The 23355-nt window shown below is 40.5% G+C and overlaps 1 protein-coding gene across 1 annotated transcript in view; it reads left to right on the forward strand.

The window, feature by feature from the left end:
- The window catches only part of LOC118234969 (cadherin-related family member 2-like), a 50887-nt gene extending 27532 nt beyond the window's left edge, over positions 1–23355 (forward strand). Inside the window, exons 16-32 of the mRNA XM_035431866.1 lie at positions 980–1041; positions 1329–1578; positions 3836–4075; positions 15385–15454; positions 15720–16313; positions 16442–16513; positions 16900–16949; positions 17195–17346; positions 17832–17934; positions 18194–18282; positions 18922–18990; positions 19204–19342; positions 19785–19906; positions 20305–20418; positions 21194–21268; positions 21842–21899; positions 22125–23355. Coding sequence (XP_035287757.1) covers positions 980–1041; positions 1329–1578; positions 3836–4075; positions 15385–15454; positions 15720–16313; positions 16442–16513; positions 16900–16949; positions 17195–17346; positions 17832–17934; positions 18194–18282; positions 18922–18990; positions 19204–19342; positions 19785–19906; positions 20305–20418; positions 21194–21268; positions 21842–21899; positions 22125–22271 — 2406 coding nt within the window. The 3' untranslated portion in view covers positions 22272–23355. The remainder of the gene's footprint in view (positions 1–979; positions 1042–1328; positions 1579–3835; positions 4076–15384; positions 15455–15719; positions 16314–16441; positions 16514–16899; positions 16950–17194; positions 17347–17831; positions 17935–18193; positions 18283–18921; positions 18991–19203; positions 19343–19784; positions 19907–20304; positions 20419–21193; positions 21269–21841; positions 21900–22124) is intronic.

Raw genomic sequence — 23355 nt, forward strand, 5'->3', positions numbered from 1 at the left:
TGGCAACAAGTTAGTGCCACAATCTAAAAAAGCTAAAGACTGTTGTGCTAATTTTATAGCTACAACAATCCAATATCGCAACTCAATCCTTTACCTTTACCTTTACCTTTACCTTTACCTTTACCTTTACCTTTACCTTTACCTTTACCTTTACCTTTACCTTTACCTTTACCTTTACCTTTACCTTTACCTTTACCTTTACCTTTACCTTTACCTCGCTTGACAGAATACCAGCTCTCGTGCAACATAAGTGACACTGAAGCAAAGCTTATCCGCTTGCTTGGGGTTTAAATAGAACGCCAACAGGTGCAAATTGTAAAAAGAAAATTTGCACGTGTATAATTCAATCAACTCAATGGCCGTAATAACTGAAGAAAAGGCGCATGAAAAAACCAATGGCCGTAATAACTGAAGAAAAGGCATAGGAAGGAAAAGAAATGGTGGCATCAGCCAAAACCATGACAGGTATGCCCCTTGGATAGTTTATATACCACTTGAAATGGTGGGCTTTTTATAGATTCAAGAGAAAAAGATTGTTATACAAATAATGCTGTTGATTTACTGCAGCTGGGGGAAAAAAGTACAATGTTTTCGTATCCTTCCAAGACTGAAAATGCATGGCAGGCAAAATGCAAAGCTCACCCCTGCAGTTGGGTACAGTTTCTGTAAGGTTCCCTGTTCAAGCATCAAGGAAGAGAGTAAAATAACAAAACTGTGATCACAGGGAATGGCCTTTGCTTTCAGTTGTGCTACATAATATGTAGGCACTTGAGTCTTCAAAACATCATTGTCCACAATAAAGGCAGAGGCAAAGTTTCCAAGATATGCAAGATACAGTATATCTCCATAATGTAATGTCCAGCCAAGAGTATTGTATTTTTAACCTTAAAGAACTTACAAGTTATCCTTGTAGTATAGCAACAACATACAGTTAATGTGTTTATTACTGTTCATTATTGTCGATTCTTTTCTTTAACAGGCTATAGATCCAGACACAGAGGATGTTGGAAAAATCACTTACAGGCTTCTGCCAGAGAGTATGTAAGTGCTGGACAGTGTAAGGTCATGCAACACAAAGATAGTGATGATGATCAAAGTTTTGGACACAAAGGATTTTGTAAAAAAAATAATTAAGGATATGGAAGCTCTGAATCTAGTCAAGTTGACTATTATGGTACAGTATCATCTTTTCAAAGGTTAACCCTTTGAAAGATAATTAACAGTAACATGGAACTGAATACACAGAAACTGAAGTAAAAAATAAAAAACAAAAACAGAAAAGTAAATCGACCCTTTTACTTACCCATTTATTGTTTTCCACTTTCTAGACTGAAATATTTTGATGTCAACCCAAAAAGTGGCAGGATCAAAGTAAAGAACAACAGACTGCTGGATCGGGAAGTTCGTGCCGTATATTCTGCTACTCTTCAAGCGATAGACAGTGCCGAGAACATGGGAACCACAGTCCTGGAAATCACACTTAACGACATTAATGATAAAATACCAACTATGGCCAGAGATTCTTACATTGGCTTTGTGAAAGAGGAAAGTAATGCTGAACTTCAGCTTCAAATACAGGTGAGCATTTCTGTCCTTCACTCAACTCTGTCAGTAATGTTAATGATGGAATGCTTCAACACTACTTCACCCACAAAGAAACATTTTCAGGTTAATAGGATTCCAGTACATATTTTGCCTCATATATTAAGGTTATATCACTGTTATGACCTCTGTTGTAAGTTTTCTGTTCTGTATGTTTGATTTTTTTAAAACTCCCTCTAGCCCTTGTGTTATTATTTTTCTTTTATTTATTTTTGAAGGTGACTCTGTGAGGGTGAGGAAGTGGTAAAGACCACACGCAACTACAGTGAATTCAAAAGGGATTTCTTAAAGTTTACCCACCGAAGTGGAATAACCACTAGGTCTCAGAAATAGACTTAAGGAGGGGGATAACAAAAAGAAGACTCAACTCCTAAGGGAGAATATCCCAACACAAAGTAAATGTATTGGCAGGAGAACGAAACTAAGGCGTAAGGAGTGAGTGAACTTTATGAAGACTGCAGTGCAGTCTGAAAAAAAGCAAAAGAAAAGGGTGCCTCGTAAATGAGGAAGGCGAAAGGCGTTTAAGGAAAATAAAGAATTAAAGCTGGGTGATTAGTAGGACAGGTGTTTTACTACTAGTCAAATACAAAAGCTAAATTCAAAAATCCTATACTTTTTCTTACCACAGTTTCTATAAGAGAGCTTTTCTCTGTACCGGCTTTCGTGTACGTAAGTAGACGCTAAAGCGAAGAACAGATCTCACGTGAGCGTATACAAGCTCTCTCAATCAGGTGCAAACAATCGGTAATAATCAAAGGGAATCTCGGAGCGCCCTCAGGCAGTTCTGAAGATTACCACACTCAGTTCCCTGAATAAGCACTCAGTTTTCTCTACAGGGATACTGAGTAGCCGATTAGTACAAAAAGACGTCGATTAGCACAAACCACGACGCCGCACAGCAAACAGAATATGGAACCACGACAGACACTAGGTGGCATTTAAAATCTCTGTTGGGGGTACGCTATTTGGACTCTTGCTCTCAGCCTGCAGATTAAGTGTCTTGTAGTTCTGCTTTTAAAGCCGGCCTGAAACCATTTAAGTAACACTTTGGTTAGGTATGGTGCTGTGAAAAAGTATTTCTCCCCTCCTGATTTCCTCTATTATTGCATATTTGACATACTGAATAGTTTCAGATCTTTCAATGAAATATAATATCAGGCAAAGGGAAACTGAGTAAACACGAAACAAAAAGTTATCAACACCGATATCACCCATGTGAAAAAGTAATAGTCCCCTTAGGTACTTAATCAATAACTAAATTTATCAAATTTAATTAATAATTAGATACATCTCTAGTCACCACAAAGTTTTGACTAGCCTTTTAGGGTAATGTTTTATGGACAGATGAGTCAAAAGTGGAACTTTTTGGAGGACACGGGTCTCATTATATCTGGCGTATATTTCAGCATTTCAGAGAAAGAACATCATACCAACAGTAAAACATAGTGGTGACAGTCTGATACTGTAGGGATGCTTGCTGCCTCGGGACATGGACGAGTTGCCATTATTGAAGGAACCATGAATTCAGCTTTGTACCAGAAAATTCTTCAGGAGAATGTCCGGTCATCTGTCCATGAGCTGAAGCTGAAGTGTTATTGGGTTATGTGGCAAGACAATTATTCAAAACACAAAAAATAAGCCCATATCTGAATGGCTGAAAAGACACAAAGTTAAAGTTTTGGAGTGGCCTAGATAAAGTCCTAACCCAATATATGATGTGGCAGGACCTGAAACAAGACGTTCATGCTTGAAAACCTTCCAATATGTCTGAATTAAAGCAGTTCTGCAAAGAAGAGTGGGCTAAAATTCCTCCACAGCAATGTGAAAGACTAATATATCATAGAAAACATTTGGTGGTGTAACCAGTTACTAAGTTTAAGGGGGGATTACTTTTTCACATGGGTGTTTGATTATTATTATTAAATAAATTAAATAATAATTTTTAAAAATGTGTCTTGTGTTTACTCAGATTCCGTTTGTCTAATATTGCATTTTGTTTCAAAATCTGAAACCATTCAATGTGACGAAAATTGAATAATTGAGGAAATCAGGAAGGGGCAAACCATTTTCCATGGTACTGTAGTTAGGGTCCAGAGTTGCTTGTAGGTCTGCAGTCATTTCCATAACCCATGTCCTACTCGTTTCCCTTTTCCTTTTTTTCACACCTAGACTGGGTCATAACAATCACAAAAGGCCTCAAGTGTAAATCACGTATATGACAATTCCCCCGCAGGCTTTTGATGGAGATGAACCAGGAACAGACAACAGTGAGATCAAGTACAAGATTGAAAAAAGTCACTTCAGTGGAAACTTCAGCATCAATGCAAGAACTGGATTGCTAAAAAACAAAGGACCTCTGGACCGAGAATCCATTGAAGCCACAGCCAATGGAGTAATTCAACTGAATGTGACAGCCTCCGATATGGGTCACCCATCTCTGTCTTCATGGGTCACGGTCACTATTAATGTTGAGGTAACACATTGTGATTTCTTTCTTCTAAATATTTTAATATGTGGGTCTTATAATGAGATGTTGCAGAAACAACACACACCACGACAGAATAATTATTACTTGGACAAATTAACCAAGTAGTAATTATTCTGTCGTTGTCTGTGTTGTTTTGCACTGTTATGGGTGGCTGTGGCTATAAAACGGGAAGCTGTTGTTCCCGAAGTCGGTATTTGGTTTTCGTGCTCTGAGTTGAGGCTTCTGGGCCTTCTGGGCTTCTGAGGCTTCTGGGCCTTCCCAAGATGTTAATTCTTTTAAAGAGAAAGTTAAAGTGGAAATCTTACTAAAGGGGAGAAGTTAGGCTTGCCTCCTTTTTTCTTCCTCTTTTTATTTTGAAAGCTGGCTTTTTTGGGTTTTTTTTTTCTTCTTTAAGTATCCTTTCAGTAGACATCATTGTGGTCGTTCTTAATTCAATGATGAGGGGAAAACATGTTCTAACTTTGTAGAGAATGTCTTGATTTACATCCAGGCAGAGATATACCTTGATGTATACATCAAAAAATATAAAATTCCAAGACTATTTCTGTATATATACAGCAACAGAATACTATAGAAAACCTTGCTCTTTCAACAGTTCCATGTGATTTGTGTGTGCCTTTGTGATATACTGTACTGTATGTACAGTGAGCACCATAATTCATTGGACAGTGACACATTTTTTGCTATTTTGGTTCTGTACTCTAACTTTGAGTTTGAAAGGATAAAATGACAATGAGGTTGAAGTGCAGACTGTCAGCTTTAATTTGAGGGTATTTTCATCCATATTGGATGAACCGTTTAGAAATGACAGCACCTTTTGTACATGGTCCCCCCATTTTAAGGTACTACAAGTATTTGTTGAATTGGCTTCACAGATGTGTTTCGTTAGGCAGGTGTATTTATTTGTGTCGTTAGTGAATGCAGAAGAGAGCTGTTGATGTCTAGTCTTGATTCTAGACTTTGCAATTGCCTTTGGAGATTGTTGCTGGGGTGTGAAAACATGAGGAAGACAGCAGTGTTGATGCAAATTAAGCTGGCCGTCATGAGGCTCAGAAAAGAAAATCAATCAATCAGGAACATTGCAAAAAGCCTGGGCATGCCCAAGTCAACAGTTTGGTTAATCATTAACAAGAAAAAACAACTGGTGAACTCAATTATGTCAAACGACCCGGTAGACCGAGAAAGACAACTGTAGTGGATGACCGGAGAATACTCTCTATGGTGAAGAAAACCCCCCTGACAACAGTCCAACAGATCAAAAACACTCTCCTGGATGCATGTGTAGATGTGTCAAAGTCTACCATACGTAGAAGACTACACCAGCAGGACTACAGAGGGTATAGTACAAGATGCAAACCACTGATAAGCCTGATGAACAGAAAGGCGAGATTACAGTTTGCTAAAAAGCACCTAAAAGAGCCCCAAGAGTTCTGGAACAAAGTCTTGTGGACAGATGAGACAAAGATTAACATGTACCAGAGTTATGGAAAGAGGAAAGTGTGGAGAAAAAAAGGAAATGCCCATGATCCAAAGCATACCACCTCATCCATGAAACATGGTGGAGGGGGTGTTATGGCTTGGGCCTGTATGGTTGCCAGTGGAACATGTCTTCATCGATGATGTGACTGCAGACAGAAGTAGAACAATGAATTCTGAAGTCTACAGAAATATTTTATCTGCTCAGATAAAACCAAATGCCTCCAAACTCATTGGACGGCACTTCATCATGCAACAAGACAATGACTCGAAACATACTGCTAGAGCATCGAAGGGGTTTTTGACAGCCAAAAAGTGGGAAATCATTGACTGACCAAGTCAATCACCGGATCTGAATACAATTGAACATGCATTTTACATGCTGAAGAGGAGACTGAAGGCAAAAATTCCCAGAAACAAGCAGGAACTGAAGATGGCTGCAGTACAGGCCTAGCAGGGCATCACCAGGGAAAATACCCAGCGTCTGGTGATGTCTATGCATCACAGACTTCAAGCAGTCATTGCATGCAAAGGATATGCGACCAAATATTAAAAATGATTACTTTATTCTGCATTATGTTAAACTGTCGAATATTTTTTGATGCCCGAAAATGGGGGGGGGGGACTATGTACAAAAGGTTCTATAATTTCTAAACGGTTCATCCGATATGTATGAAAATACCCTCAAATTAAAGCTGACTGTCTGCACTTCAACCTCATTGTCATTGTATCCTTTCAAACTCAAAGTGCTAGAGTACAGAACCAAAATAACAAAAAATGTATCACTGTTCAATGAATTATGGTGCTCACTGAATATATATGCCAGGAAGGACCAGCCTTGGGAACTGTTGTGAATGAGCAATATGTACCTGAAATTTGGTGACCTCTGCTGGCCATCTGAGATCAGTTCCACTCCAGGGTGCCAGGCAGAGACACACCTGACAGCAACTAGTAATTAGGCACCCTTATTTAATTAGCCTCCTCAATATCAGGAGGTGAGGGTCTTTTTCTTGGAAGGTTTTGTTGGCCTTATCCCCGTGGTCTCCAAACGCTGGTGTTTTGTGTTCATTATGTTCTTGTATTTATAGGAGCTGGTGCTGTACTGTGTTATGCACCCCCTAGTGGCAGCACACACATCATTCAAATTGAAACGTGAAGTAATTTGCTTCAGTATTACACTAAAATGATGTTTGAGTGTGTGGGGAAGCTAGTTCACATGATAATGCTTTGTGATGAGTGCGAATATTTCACAAAATAAATCTGAGGATTAAATGAAATGTTTGATTTTCCAGACCCAGCAGTTTTAACCGTTGACACTGAATACTGAACACACGTGCATCAACAGTTAAAACACCTCACTTACTCAACATGTACAATATATTTGATTTAATTTGGTAATTATCAAAGACATCAATTAAAACTGCAAATTTGTTGATGGGCAGAGCAAATTATTGGATCAACCTTTATCAAAATGTACAACTCACAACCAGATGAAAATTAAGAAATTTATTCACAAATTTATACAAATATTCACGTTTTAATATAAAGACGAGGTTCAACTACCTGAAATCAATTAACAAAGGTTAGACATGGACAGTCACACAAGGCATGAATGAAAGCAGATACTAAACCAGTTTTGTTTTTTGTCCCAAAGTAATCCAAAACCCAAAAACCAAAAGACTGCAGAATATTCCAACAGAACAGAGATGAAATGTAGAACGCCACACCGAGATGCAGGACTCGGATGCCCACTAACAACTAACTGTTACAAACTTCAGGTTGACCAAAACTGACTGCTAACTTAGACACATTTTATGTAGACACACATGCAGACCAACACACACAGGCACACGTATTCACACCTCCCCCTCCCCCTCCCCCTCCTTTTTTTTTTTTTTTTTTTAATATAACCAACATCCAAGGACTACATACCATAAATAAAAATACTATAAAATATATTTAACCTGTAAAAATTGAATAATCGTTACAACACTGAATGAAACTTGATATTGCAACAAAAGTTCAAAAATAGCTTCACAGTAAGATTGCCAAATTATTTGTGCCATATTGCAAAACATGCCCTCGCTTTGTTGTGCCCTGTGGGGTACCCCTATGTACCACATTCCCATGTAGCGTTTTTGGTTGCGCTTCCCTCCTCCTCCTGTTATTGATGGGATGTGATTGGTCTGCACTTGACCAGGCTGACATCTGGATTCCGTGATACCATGCAGTTCTGTGATGAGTTTTCATCCAGTACTGTAAATGTCTGGGTCCATTTGTGCCTCTTGTCTTGCTGTCCTCTGAACAGCAGGGATGAGTTCACCACATCAATGTCCAAGAAATGAAAAAAGGTCTTGTACCATTTGTAGGTCTTCGTCCTTGCACTGTAGCTTTGGATCCACTGATCTGATAACTCAACGCCATCCAGGAATTTATTGTAGTCATTCACAGCTGCAGATATAGTTATCACAGACTTCCCATGTTCCTGTGCGAGTCCGCTGGCATCTAGACACAATGGGCCTCTGTCACGGTACGGGGGGTGGGACCCAGGCGCAGAGTAACAAAAGACAAACTCAAAAAGGGAAAATTAACAAAGGTTTTTACTACAACAAAAAACGCAAACACAAACAGGGAACAGACAAGGGCACAATGGGCAAAAACACAAACTCAAAAAATATCTAAATAAAACAGAAAACAAGAGGAACTCACAAACACGGGCAGGGCAGAACACGGGCAGGCAGAGCACAAGGGCAGGTCAAACAAAATACAGGCAGGTACATACGGTGTAGAAAACAAACACAAGGAACCAGCACGCGAGTCAAGGGCACAAAGAACTTAAACAGACAGGGGATAACAAGACACAGGTGAACTCAAAAAACAATCAAACCAGAAGGAGGGGATAACAAGACACAGGTGGGAACAATGATGGAATAACGAGACAAACAATAATACAATTAACAGGGGGAAGCAGGACACAAAACAGAAGTGCCGCCATCTGGCGGCCCAACAAGGGAAACACAGACAGGAAAACACAGAACCATGACAGCCTCATTCACCAACCGTTCTTAAGAAGAATTTTCTTCTTAAAACCCACTTACGCAGTTTTCACGAATATTCTGACATTCACCAATGTTTTCTTATTTGGGATTTGTTCTTAGGTAAGAACGGAATCTACACACACTCAAGAGCACACTTACACACATTTGAGTGCTGACATGTTTGTGCAAAATAATTGGTTATTGCGTTTTCTTCAATTCTACAGTTGTATTATATTATAGGATTTCAATTACAATGATATTTTTATCATTTATAATATTTTTAAATAATTATTAAGGTGCCAGGTTCCGCCTCAGCTGGTGGTTGCCTCAGCGAGAGTTCATCTGTAAATAAATGATAAAAATCAAACCATTGTAGTGACCTTTTATTTTTGGGGGTTTCAATTATGCAGTGTTTGGTCAATACTGCAAAAGCAAATGTTGAAATTTTTAATACAAACTAAGCACTTAGGTAACACTTTTTAAACACATGGACATGTTGAAGAAGAGAACACTTATTCAGAGGCGTCACTAGGGGGGTGCAGACCGCACCGGGTGACACCATCAGAGGGGGGTGACACCAAAATGACTTTTTGTGCAGCAACGCGTTGAAACAGCTAGTTTCTCCGATGCAGTTCACTGCCGGTTGATTTAATTAGCGGTATTAATGTGATAAGAAGCGCTTTGTCATTTGAATGCATAACACGCAATTTCTTGTGCCCACTCCCACCAGCATTTTTTTTTTGCCTCAGATTTGTCATCAAATCTTTTTTTTTTTTACTTCATCGGTTGTGCCGACCTTCTCCGGATATAGCGTTCACTGAACGAGTAATAGCATCCCATGCATCTTTTTTTTTGTGTTATTTTATATCCACTATTGACGCTACTAAATATGACAGGTCGTTTGCTGTTCACTTCCTGCAGCAGTACCTTCACTTCAAAACTACAGAAGTTTTTCTTACGTTTGGAGTCCGGTGCTCCACTGTCTTTAGATTTTCGTTTGGGCATTCTTGACTTCTCTCTCAACTTTTATTTTCAATTTCTGTGTGTGATTTCTGTGTGTGCACATGGCCCTGCAGTCTCATGCCCTTTTATGGTTGATTGGTGGGCCGCTTACCTATGCTAATTAGGAACAACTGGCACGCGCTTTCAGTTTACGAGGACAACGGGATTCATCATTATAAGAACATGGTTGCGAACAATTCTGCGGTTTAAGAACACATCATGAATCTGACATAGACTTTTCTTAGGACCTTTCTCAAGAACAAATTTAAGAAAAAACTTAGGAAGATATTGGTGAATGAGGCCCAATGTTTTGAATTTGATGCGAGCCATAACAGGCAGCCAGTGGAGGGTAGTGAGCAGGGGGGTGACGTGGGAGTGTCTAGGGAGGTTGAAGACCAGACGAGCTGCAGCATTCTGGATGAGTTGCAGGGGTCTGATGGCAGAAGGCCAGCCAGAAGAGAGTGGCAGTAGTCCAGGCGGGACAGTAACATTGATTGGATCAGCAGCTGGGTTGAGTAGGTGGTGAGAAAGGGACAGATTCTCCGGATGTTGTATAGGAAGAATTTGCACATCCGGCTTACCGCTGTGATGTTCTTGGAGAGGGATAGCCTGTTGTCCATCACCACTCCAAGATTCTTAGCACAGGGTGATGACGTCATTAAGGTGTCCCCTAGGGAAATGGAGAAATCAAGGAGGGGAGAGGTTAGAGCAGGAATGAAGATTAGCTCTGTCTTACCTGGGTTGAGCTTTAGGTGGTGATTGTCCATCCTGCTCTGGATGTCCCTCAGGCAAGCGGAGATGCGAGCAGAGACCTGTGTGTCCGATGGGGAGAAGGAGAGAAAGAGTTGTGTGTCATCAGCATAGCAGTGATAAGACAAACCATGGGCAGAGATTACAGGGCCAAGGATCTAGTGTACAGGGAGAAGAGAAGGGGAACTCCCATGGCAAGGGGACGAGGCAGCGATACTCTACCAGCCCAGGCAACCTGGAAGGAGCGACCGGAGAGGTAGGACTCAATCCAGTCAAGGGCTGTGCTGCAGATCCCTGTTGCTGCCAGGGAGGACAGGAGGATGGAGTGCTCAACAGTGTTGAAGGCAGCCGAGAGATCTAACAGAATCAGGACAGAGGAGAGGGGGGCTGCTCGTGCGGCATGAAGTGATTCACTGACAGAGAGGAGTGCAGTCTCTGTCGAGTAGCCAGGCCTAAATTCGGACTGGTGGGGGTCGAGCATGTTATACTGTGAGAAGAAAGTAGAGAGTTGGTTAGATGCAGCTCGTTCAAATGTTTTGGATAAATAAGGAAGGACAGATACTGGGCGGTAGTTCTGGATGACGGAGGAGTCTAGAGTGGGCTTCTTCAGCAGCGGGGTGATGTGGGCCCTTGAAGGATGAGGGGAAACATCCAGAAGACAAGGAGGAGTTCACGAGGGAGGTGACAAATGGGAGGATATTTGGTGTGATCACCTGGAGGAGAGATGAGGGGATAGAGTCAAGAGCACAGGTGGTAGGGCAGTGGGAGAGCAAGAGCTGGAAAACAGTCTGTGAGGGGAGAGAATGTGGAGAAACGGGGGGAGGGCACGGAGAGGGGGGAGGGCACAGAGAGGGGGGTGGTCGCAAAGGAGCTGCAGATGTCTGCAATCTTCTCATCAAAGAAAATTGCGAAGTCATCTGCAGCGAAGGAGGACTGAGGTGGGGAAGGAGGCGTTCTGAGGAGAGAGGAGAAAATAGAGAACAGTTGACGAGGGTTAGTAATGGAGTTATGAATTTTAGTTTGATAGAAATTTGCCTTGGCGGCAGTGACAGCAGAAGAAAACGCCGTCAGGAGAGACTGATAGGATGAGAGGTCGGATGGGTCCCTGAATTTTCCCCACTTCCTCTCAGCAGCGCGGAGGCTGGCCCTGGAGGTGCGTAGGGTGTCAGACATCCATGGGCTGGGAGGGGATGAGCGTGCTGGCCTAAGGACAAGAGGACAGAGAGAGTTGAGTGCTGAGGAGAGAGATGAAATTAGGGTGGAGGATGCAGAGTCAGTGGGGAGTTTAGAAAATTATTGAAGAGGGGGAGGGAAGCAGTGACTCTGGGAGTGAGAGAAGAGGGTGAGAGGGAGCAGAGGTTACGACGGCCTGTGACAGTGGGGGTGGGAGGAGGGGAGGGAGTATGGGGAGCAAGAGGGAGGAAGAAGGAAATGAAGTGGTGATCAGATGTACGCAGAGGGGTAACCGTGAAATTAGAGCAGGAGCAGTTCCTCAGGAAGATCTGATCTAGGAGGTTGCCTGCCTTGTGGGTTGGGGGAGACGGTTGCAGAGAGAGGTCAAAGGAATGGAGTAGTGGTAGGAAGGCAGAAGCCTGGGAGGCCTCTAGGTGGATGTTGAAATCTCCCAGGAGGATCAGCGGGGTGCCGTCCTCAGGGAAGGAGCTGAGCAGGGTGTCTACCTCATCGAGGAAACTTCACAGGGGCCCTGGAGGATGATAAACAACAACAATATAGAGGTTAGTAGGGTAGGTGATAGAGACAGGGTAGTACACAAAAGTGGATATAGACAGGTCAGAGAGGGGGAGAACAGAGAATTTTCAAGTGGGGGAGATCAATAAACCAGTACCACCACCACGGCCAGATAGCCGGGGGGTGTGGAAGAAGGATGTGGTGTGGGGATGGCTGGTTTAAGCAGCCACACCTGCCCTGGGTCAAGCTAATTAGACCTGGCTAGTTAGATAATTGGTTATGAATTAGATAATTGGCCAGGCTAATTGGGCCCAGGAACAGGGGTGGCTGCACCTGTGCGTAGTGAGGTAATCAGTGCGCACAGGTTAAATCTGCCATCCCCACCCACACAGGGGAGCATTCTCTGTCATGACAGGGTTTTACATCTGCTCATTTGGCTGTACCATCTTGCCAAACCCTTGCAAATAAATCTGGACTGCTTGAACATCATCTCCCTGTGTCTCTGTGCCGGAGGGCCCCAAGGAAAGCCACTTCGGTGGCCTGTGGCAGGCGTGTTTGCCACAAAGGAGTAGGAGGACGAGAGAGCAGCAGGAGTCGCGGAGTTGTCTGGTGTGATCCAGGTTTGGGTGAGGGCAAGGAACTGAAGGGACCGGAGGGAGGCATAGGCGGAAATAAAATCAGCCTTCCACGTAGCAGACCGGCAGTTCCATAGCCCCCATGTGACCGTGAAGTTCTCACAGGGGTCAGCAGGAGGTAGCAGAGGTTGGATAGGGTTCCGGCGTCGTGGGGGGCCACGTTTCTGGAAGCGCCTTCTGAGGGGGAGAGAGCAGACTGGTATGGTGCTGGCACATAAACTGAGAGGGAGTGCGTCGCTCAGAGTGCCCCTAATTAACAATAAAATAACCTGATTCAGATAACGCGCTGATTACACTAATTCACAGAGTACCTACTAATAATCACAATAAGACCAAGTAGCCAATCTACCAATTCTAAGCACCAGATAGCAACCGATAGTTACTTAACACAAGGAAAAATGAACACAAGGAAAAGTCTAATCTAACGCAGTACGCAATTACCAATGGGAACCAGATACTTTACCAACTCTAGGGGGACGAATTTCAGCAGCTCTATGCACCTGGTCGAAATATGCAGTTACTGTGTATACAAGTGTAGCCATTGTAAGAATCCGCTAATACAAACAATTTAAAGCCCTGTTTGGTGGGCTTGTCCTTGATGCATTGGTTCATCCCTACTTTGGCTGTTGTAGGCACCATCCTCTCATCAATTGGGAAGTTGTTGCCAGGTATGATAATAGGCCTTGCATGAGGTTTTCATGCTGTCCATCATAGGCCTGACCCTGGCGAGCCATATGCGGGAGTTCCCTTGTTGCAGGGCTTGAAATCTGTCTCTTGACATCATTTTCCGTATAAAAGGAATCTCCCAAACATCATCTGTCCTCCAATAGTCCTGGACCTTGGGACATCTTGTTATGCCCATAAATAAAACCATGCCACAAAAATTCAACAGGTCGTGGAAGGTAGCAGGCACCCAGGTGTATTTTTTTTCCTTTGTTTTTTTGGGCTTGGGTATATTTGTTAGTTATTGCAGAGGGTTGCAAGCACATCTCTGGACAGAGAAAGCAGGAACATTTCCATGAGTGTATTTAAATGGTATACCTAATTGGGAACTTGGCGTGTAGGCTGGAACAAATTTGTGCCTTATTGGTTCAGAGTCACTATCTTCCTCTTCTCTCCACCGGTCCTGCTGTACTGTGGCTGTGGGAGTGTATGACCTTGCAGGTAAAGGTGTAAATGGCTGTGTGCTGGATGTGGGGGTTGGGGTGGTTGCTCTTCTGGGGAAAGTTGAAGCAGCACTTTTTTTTTCTGATGGTGGGAGGACGGGAAGGTGGGGGTGTTGAGTCCTTTGTTTCTGAACTCTCTTCTTCGTCCTCTGATATACACCATAGTAAACTACTCAGAAAACAAAATTTTTACATTTTAGCAAAAAATAAACAACTTCCCCATGAAAATAATACAGAGGTACCTACCTTTCACTGGGAGTGCCTTCCATGGGGAGCTCCTGATTGCAATGAGGGGCATAGACTTTGCTGTCCTGGAGTGAAATGAAACCAAAAATCTATTATTCACATATTTATAGCACACTCGCATACATACTTTTTAGACACTAAAAATTACCCATTAGAACACCCTCACAACAAACACACAGGTCCATACAAAGAAATGTGTGACAAACGTATTATTCAGCCCCTTTGTTCAAACCGGTACAAAATAGTTACACATTTAGACTGACGCCTCGACAAAACACCACATTCAGCTGGAAAAAAATAACTTTATGGATGTAGTTCCTGTGGGTAATCCAAAGGCAGTATTTTGAAGTGCTGCTGGTTTTACCTATTTTTTTGGGACTTTGTGTGCCACACAGTCCACCGCTGTGCCAAAAACTATGGCCGTACAGGAACCTGTTAAAGGTGAATTCCTTGTGAGGTAGTGTAAGGGCTGGGAGACTGTGGGAACTGGACTTTGGGGTGCATAGTCCAAGGGGAAGGTGACCAGGAGCTCCCTCTCTTGGAACCGGAACAGAGGGGAGAAGCTGCAGGGCATCTAAGATGAGCCAGACATTCTTGCCTGCGTCTGGCCCTCAGCATGAACCACTAAAGTCCCTCAGGCAGGTTTCTCCTTTTTACTGGCCACTGGAGTGGTGAGGAAAGCCCATGAGGAGTAGGACTAGTGGCAATAGTTTTCTTTTGCTAGGACAAAGGGCTGAAGCTATTGTGTGAAGACTCATTTTAATTTAGTGCCATAGCAGCACTGAGCAGTTAATTGGTGTCAACATTGCTTTATTGGGCCATTTCTATTGACCCCTATAAAACTGACTAAGCTGTTTTCAGATCCTGGCAGAATAATAGTAGCAATGAAACATGAAAATATTTTAGTGTAGAATGCCAAAATTTACAAGTTTAGGCAAATGCAGTGAATTCATTTCAAAATTCAGACCTGTCTTGGAACAAATTTGTAAAATTGTAGAGACCTATACACATAGTTTAACTATTATCAACAATTATGGATAATACTTACGACAGTCCTAGTCAATGAGAAACCATAACAACCTCTATTCTGACATTTAGCATTACAGATTCTGGACAGAGTCAATATCAAAAGCTCAAAGATTATTTCTAAACCTCTTGGGTTTTGCAAGTCCACTCAAGTAAAATATATATAATGTTCTCATGGCTCTATTGGATAGTTTCAATGCGTTAAGGGTCCAATTATTAGTTCAGTGATATAAGAAGAGTTGAATGCTTTTCATTTGTCTTTCCAGGACATGAATGACAACACACCAACGTTTAAATCTTCCAGTTATGAGTTCTATGTCAGTGAAAGTGAGAAAGGTAAGCCTCAGGGCTGCTCTTGATCCATGATATTTTCTTATTATGTGTTGGTATTTCAGTTTTTTCTGAATTAAGAATCCTGGCCCTAGAGGTGAGATGAGTGTTGAGTTGGATGATATAACTGCATGATGAAAATGCATATTGAAGGTGTTAACACTACAGTATTGTGCAGTAAGATTTTTTTTAATTCTTAAAAAAAAAATAGTTGTATGACTATTCTTTCCAGTGGTCACAGTATTCAAATGATTCCATTCTTCATTTTCAGGCATATTTGTGGGCTCTGTGTTTGCCCATGACATGGATCAAACTGAGATGAACAACCGTATATCTTTCCGCATTGCTGATGGCAGCTTTGGGAACTTCCTCATAATTGCGTACTCTAAAGGAAAGGACCAGGGCTACATGGGCAACATCACAGTTGACCCTGACATTGCACTAGATTATGAGCAGCACAGGATGTCATATAACCTCAAAATTGAGGCCACCGACCTGGGTCAGAAAAGTGATGTTGTACTAGTGACTGTGAATGTCATGGACGTGAATGATGAATGTCCAACATTTCCACATGTGATGATAATGAATGTCAAGGAGAACACAACTGGCCTTGGTGAGGTGGGGAACATCGTAGGAGTTGATGTGGATACAAATCACTCTTTGATCTACAAGCTGCTCACTTCCAGTTGCAGGTGCAGTGGTATCATGGGACCTTGTGAAGAGGAATGGTTCAAACTGGAAACCACCGGGGCTGTGGTGGTAAATGAGAAATTTGTGATTGACTATGAAATGTGTGACCAGGTGCAAATGGAAGTCCAAGCAGTAGATGTCTTCACAGAGAAAGGAGAGAACCACAGTATTCCAGGTAGAGTTTTTGTCTACTGTAGCTGATCTGTGTGCTTACCACAAACATATTCCTTTCTTTTTAATATTGGATCAGAAATTTTGGGATTTTTTATTTTCCAATTCTTAAAATATTTCTTGTTTTTCCAGAAAAACTTACGATCTACATTGATGACATCAACGACAACATTCCTAGATTCATAATCTCAGAGACTTTGTTTGGTTGGTATATGTATATTTTCATGCTACTCATATTAAAAGAGTTGGCTGTCTGATTCGGGACTATGGTGGAACCAGTTCAGTCCTACCACTAATTTAATTGGTTGCATAGTCATTGTCAGAGCTGGTGTTTTTTCCATGTAATGCTTACTGGCTAACTAATGCTGTGTTTCAAAAGTGAACTTGTGTATATTCAAAACATAAACATGCCCCTCGGTGTACCAGCTTTCCTGTTCCACAATATTATATTTTATTTTCCCATATTGTAAAATAAATATTTTTCCTCATGGCTTAATGAACACTTTGGAAATTTGAAAATTGATTGTACATGGTCTTTAATATGAAATACAATGGCAAAGTTTGAACATCAGATTTTTTCCCCCCAACAGTTGTGGTGACCGAAGGAACTGAAAAAGGGACTGAGGTTGCAAGAGTTGCTGTAAGTTCCTGCTTAGTATTTTGCAAATTGTTCGCACAAATCTTAATTTTTTTCAGCTAAATTTGCTTGCCAGTGAATGATACAGAAAATGGATAGGGCCAGAACACTTTTTCTTTCCCCAGTATCCAAGACTTTAAAAAAACTTGTATTTCAGAGATTTCAAAGTTGTAGTGGTCCAGGTACTAGGCCAGGTCTGGGTATTGTATAATTATGTGATTGATTCCTTATTCCTAATTTTTGTCAAGGCAAATGACTTGGATTCTGGAAAGAATATGAAGATAAAGTTTGAAGTTCTTGCAGTTGAAATTATCTATGCCGATAATCGCAGGGAGTCTATGGGAAAAATATTTTATGCTGAAACCACTACACGGACAAATGACTACCTTGGAACTATCAGGTAAATTTAGTTGTGAAACCCCTCTACTGATACCTTTTTAGAATGAAACAACAGGCTTTAATATTAGTGGTGACTTACCCCCATAATTGTGTTTTTATAAAAAAATTAATAGGGGGAGCCACTGGATGGCTCATCTGTTAAGGCACTGTTCTAGTTTTTCTGTTGAGCTGCATATCAGGTGTCCCAGCTAATAAATACATTTTAAATTAAAAAAAAACAATTCTCACAATGTTGCTGCCATAATTTCAAGGTTATAACATTTATAAAACATTCCAGTAACATTGTGAGAACATTTTTTGTTGGCTAGGGTTTTCCTCCAACTCATTCCTGTGCAAGTTCAACTTAGGAACTTGTGGTGGAGCACATTCAAATGGGGATATAATAAGTATTTATCAGGTGCTGAATTTTTTTACCTGATCTGTAGCTTTAAATTGTTTGCCAGAATGTTCCTATACCTGCATATTTACCAAACAAAATTATTTTAGGTCCTTAGGCACCTTGGACAGTAATTTAAAAGGCCAGTACTTAGTAACAGTTCAGGCAAAAGACTGTGGAGAACCACCACTGGAAACGACTACAAAGCTTATGGTAAGCATTCGGGTGAATTTGCTCTGCCATCACAATTGTCTAATTGGAATTTAAACTGTCTTTGTAGTTTTCATTTTTTAGTTCACATGTAATCAAGCTCACTTTCTATCACAGGTAACATGAAGGGCAATGAATAAACAGTTTTCATGGTTTTGTCACAAATGTAAATAATAATAATAATAATAATAATAAACCGATACATCTTGTAATCAATATGATACAAACATAAAATATTTTTTTGTATATGCTTTTATTTAAGATTTATACTGTTGACAAATCATTCCGTGTTGGCCTTCGCTTTGAATCTCGAGTGGATGAGATCAACAGAAACATTAATTCAATTAGAGGGTAAGTGCCTGATTCTGTTATTTTCTGATTTTCTGTAAATTCCCATTTATATAACTCATCAGTTGGCACTCCCAAAATTGAATGTCTTATAATTACTGGTATGACAGGCAAAAAATATTATATAAATATGTTTTTGTTTTTAAACAAAATGGATAGCTAGACATAAGACAACAACGTGACAATCGGTACCAACTAGCGATTTTGAGTGGCAATTGTAGCACATTAATAGTTAGGGGTGCTAGGGACAAGGATCAGTAATCACTGGCCATAAAAAAATCTAAATGTTCAAAGTTATGAAAAAACAAATGACAAAATTGAGCTGATCATTCAAATTTGATCACTTTAAAGTCATGCATGGGTTTTAATCTGACACATTGTGTCCTTGTTGTAAAGACATGGACCACTATGCTGGAGAATAGATGCTTGTTGTCCAGATTAATTTAAAGTTACAGGTCAAGTTTGATCGTTTTAACTCATTTCATATTCAGTGGAAGAATATGAATGGATGGGCAGAACAAGGTGATAAATGATTTTACTCTTAAACTTAAAATTTAAGCAGTCACTTAAATTTGCATTTGAACTTTCAGAAGTATGTTGACTCTTAGCACCTATAATATTTAACATTCTATTGTCCTCTAGGGCTCTAATAGCAGCCACCAGAGCAACAGTTCATATTATAGAAATTGTCTCAGAAAGCCAGGAACAAAGGTATGTAATTTTAAGGTATTGAGACTTACAATTAAACAACTTAAATTATTACTGTAACAGTCCAAATCAAAATTCACTCTACAGCAATTCAGGTTAATTTCTGGAATATCTAGATATGTTTTTATCAATTCATCATTTTATTCACGGTCTACAACTATGTAAATGCATCAGTCATAATTCTGTGTAAATTTCAGCAACCTAATAATTTTTCAGGGCCTCCGGGGTGACTTTGTTGGGATCCTATTTTGTATACCCAAATGGGAGTGCAATCAATTCTGATGATGTTGAAAGGATTCTACAGGAGGACTTCTATCATGCCAACATCCTGCAAAAGTATGGACTAACATACATTGTAAGTATGTACAGGAAATGACTCTGCTTTTGCAAGAAAGAAAACAAAGGATACATTATTAACAGTATAAGAAAATGTTACATGCTCTTTATCATAGGGGCAGTATTCTACCTTTTCTTTACATTGGGCTGGTGGTCGGAGAATGGGCTCCTCCTCTGTAGCTGGGTTCCTTTCAAGATTTCTTCCCTTGGGGAGTTTTTCTTGACACTTTGGCACTGCTTGAGTGTGTTTTTTTTTTCTTCTTCTTTCTTTCTCCTGGGGAGTTTTTACCCCATTTGTTTTCTTTTTGGGGAGGTTCAGGTCTGGATTTCTTCCCAACTTTCCTTCTGCTCTCTGTAAAATGTCTTCGTGACATTTCATTGTAAAAAGCACTAGACAAAAATGGATTGATGTGAGTATCAATTTAGCTAATAATGAAAATTTTATTTTCTCTCCATTCTAGGTATCTACTGGGCCAGAAGTGAAAGAATTTGATCCTGTATTGCTAGCTTTGATTTGCTTGGTAGCAAGTCTCTTGATTGCACTGGTTGTCATGTTGATGTCATTTGTTTATACTCAGAGGAGGTATGTAATAAGAAAGTCAATAACCCTGGTGGTGTCATTTCCTGAAGGAGATTCACGTGTAGTTATGAGCTGCACTATAGCCTACATCCTCAAGAAGTCCTTGGCCAATTTATATACATTGGTCTACAATATCAGAGCCTTGACAGCAATATAGCCTTGGTAGTCTGAGACCAATCTTGGTTTTGCCTCCAAACAGCAGAATTCTATAGGAGATGCATTATGAGTTCATTGAGCTAGGTATTGCCCTGCCCCAAAGGGTAATGGCATACTCTGGTGTGAACATTTCATTTTCTGAGACCTGTTATCCATACACTGGTCAAGTGATATTTAAATTAACAGCACCGTAAAATGAATATAGCCTACAGTTTTTGCCCATTTACCCATAACTATAATTTCAGCTACAAGAGGAAATTAAAGGCAGCTAAAGCCATGAATTCAGCTGCAAAGGTGTCAACAGAGAATCACAAGCCAAGGGCTGTGGTGCCTGGGACCAACAGATACACAATTGAGGGGTGAGTCCCTACCTCCAGAACAAATGGAGAAAATCTAAGGGCCAAACACTGCTTTTGTTGCATGAAATTGACAACATTGTCTTAACCTTGAAATTATAGAAAACATGTAATTTATTTTCACAAAGTGAAATCTGTTGAAAAGCCAGTGTATAATGATTCTGTTGGTCCTTCCCCTCTCCCCATTCATGTTCACTCACCTGACTCTACATCTCCCACTTTATCTGGAAATCAACCCCTCTCCACTGAGTCTTGTGTGAAACTCTACATGATCCCCTCTTGGCTATTTTCAACAGTAGTACTCCTCCCCACACACGCAGTCTCACTTTCTTGATCTGCTCTCTGATTCACTCCGATCTCTGCTCCCTTAAAAATAAGGGCCAGAGGCTTGAACACTTGAACTAAAAAATTAAGACTTGCAAAGAATGGATGGAATTGGCAGATGATGCACAGAAGAAGTTACTGCTGTAATATTTTTAGTGACTGACAGTCTGTTATCCAGAACTATACCAAGATTTTTAGCATTATGGGATGTGGAAACATGTTTTTGAGGGTGATTGACAGCTCCTGGATGAGGGAGAATGTAGCTGGTAATTAGAGCACCTCAGTTTCAGAAACATAGAAAAGCCAACCGATCATCCAACCTGACCAATTAAAAGGTCTTTGTGTGAGGCAGTGTTCTTCTGTCACACACTAAATTATTATATTTCTCTTCTTTTTTTTTTTTTTACATTGTTTCAACAGTAAATGGCATGTAATCATTTGGTTTGTCCTGCAGAGCAAACCCTGTGCTGAATTTGAACTTTGAAATGACCACAGACCTGGGCTTCGATGAGGATGGAGACAGAATAAGGTAAGATCACATGCACATTCATTTATCACATATTTTAAAAAAGAAGGCCTTACTCCCATTATTGTACTTGCTTATCCTGGGCAGGGTCATGGGATGCTGGAGCCTATGCATGCATTTGGCAAGAGGCAGGAATAATCGCTATAGTCACTACCCATAAGCAGATGAGGGCTAACTGACACAGTTCATTTTAAGATAATAATGTTAGTACATGATGGGTATCGATGATACTGGATATAAACACTGAATCGGGTCGAATCATTGTATTTGTAATTATCTTTCCTGTATTCTATTGTAGACCCTGTATCAAGATGCATATTAAATCTAAGAGGGAAAGATTCATGCCTCTAGCTTGGATGCAATTATTTGGTTGTTTTCTTGTCACTTACCACTTCACTGCTATGTACAGCTTTGGTTTCTGGAGGACTGTTGGATGTCTGAACTTTTGTCCACAATAGCTCTGTATCCTGTTGTAGTTAGCCTTTTGTATCCACAGAAGTATTTACTGACATCTGTCCTCTTAATCTACTCTGCGTGAGTGCACTGAAATACTAAACTACTTCTTTTTGTTTTCAGTCTTAACTCATTTGACCTTGATTTGGACATGACTGAAAAAGACACAGTGCCCATGATGGTAAAGCCTACTTTTCCAGAAAAGATGCTACAAACATATAATCAGATAATCAAGTTCTGTCTGAAAAACCTTTATGCAACTACTTAAACTGTGTTCTTAAAATGATATGCTACTCCAAAACATTTGAAGGGAAACTATTGAGTTTCAAATGTGATCTTAACTTTTAAATTACCTTCGAGTGTTTGCAGTTGACACTGTGATCTGTGTGTGTTTGTACCCCATTAGATTATTCAAGAGGAGGAAGAGGAGAATGGCAATGAATTCCAGCATATTGAACCCCTGACAGCAGCCCTTGCCCAGCTAGAAATGGAGAAGGGATGCTGGGAAAATAACAGCTTTGTGAACCCTGCCCTCAGCACCACAGACCTTTGAATGTAGTCCTTTCTGTTTCTGTCCAGAGGGCAGGCAAACAGATCTCCTGTCCAAAATATCTTTAATATCCATTTAACTCTGGTTGCAGTCAGACTTTTGTATCCTTTAAGTGATCAGTTTCATATTATAACTAACATTTAATTCCTTTGGACAGAAAAGCTACATATTACTTTCCTGTGTAGTTTGCTGCAGACTCCATTGATTCAATAAAACTTCATTACCCAGCATGACATGAGGAAAAGCTGTTAGAAAATGCAGACTTTTATCTTCTAATCGAAAAAGGAAAGCCCATTACAAGCTGTTGGCCTCAGTGTAATACACAGGATGTTACTCATACATTTATATTTTAGTCACCGTATAACTGTTGAAGGTTACTCCCAATCAGCACACTCAAACCCCATGCAAAAGTGAAAAGGGGACCCACCCCTCTTAAATGTAACCGCATGGCCCGCCCCTGTTGAATCTCCCTTCATAGACATGTTGCCTAACCACAAATACTGGACTAAGACAGAAAAGTGGACATGAACCAATAACAGTTAATGTTTTCTTGTGAAGACTTAAAAATGAATTCCCTTCACAGACATGCAGGAATGTTTCCTTCAGTGGGGTGCTGGGAACAGTGCCATGGCCAGGATTTTATTTCTCAGTTGCAGAATGTGTATGCTGTATATCTGTAAAGTTTACATTACATCGCCAAAAAGAAAAATATATAATTACAACCACCTATAATGCAGCTATGATATGGCACAACATTTTTCATAATTTACAGTAAGGGTAATGTACTGTTCATGTCTCTGGTACTCAGACATCACTAACATATACTGGAATATATTTGACTAATCACCAGCAGTTTTAATCCACTTGCCGAGTGTACTTAGCTACCTGTAAACAAACTGTGGTTTTCTAATCAAACTTATGAAAGGTAAATTAAACAGATTAATTGTGGGTTACCTTTTTTTCATGCGGTCACAATTACATTTACATGTGTGTTGACTTTTCATAGTGGAGAGACCAGCATAACTGTATATATTTCACTGTATTGTCAAAACGGTGCTGTTCATCTTAAAAATGGCTTTGGAAGCGA

The sequence above is a fragment of the Anguilla anguilla genome, chromosome 9, assembly GCF_013347855.1.
Source record: "Anguilla anguilla isolate fAngAng1 chromosome 9, fAngAng1.pri, whole genome shotgun sequence".
NCBI lineage: Eukaryota > Metazoa > Chordata > Actinopteri > Anguilliformes > Anguillidae > Anguilla > Anguilla anguilla.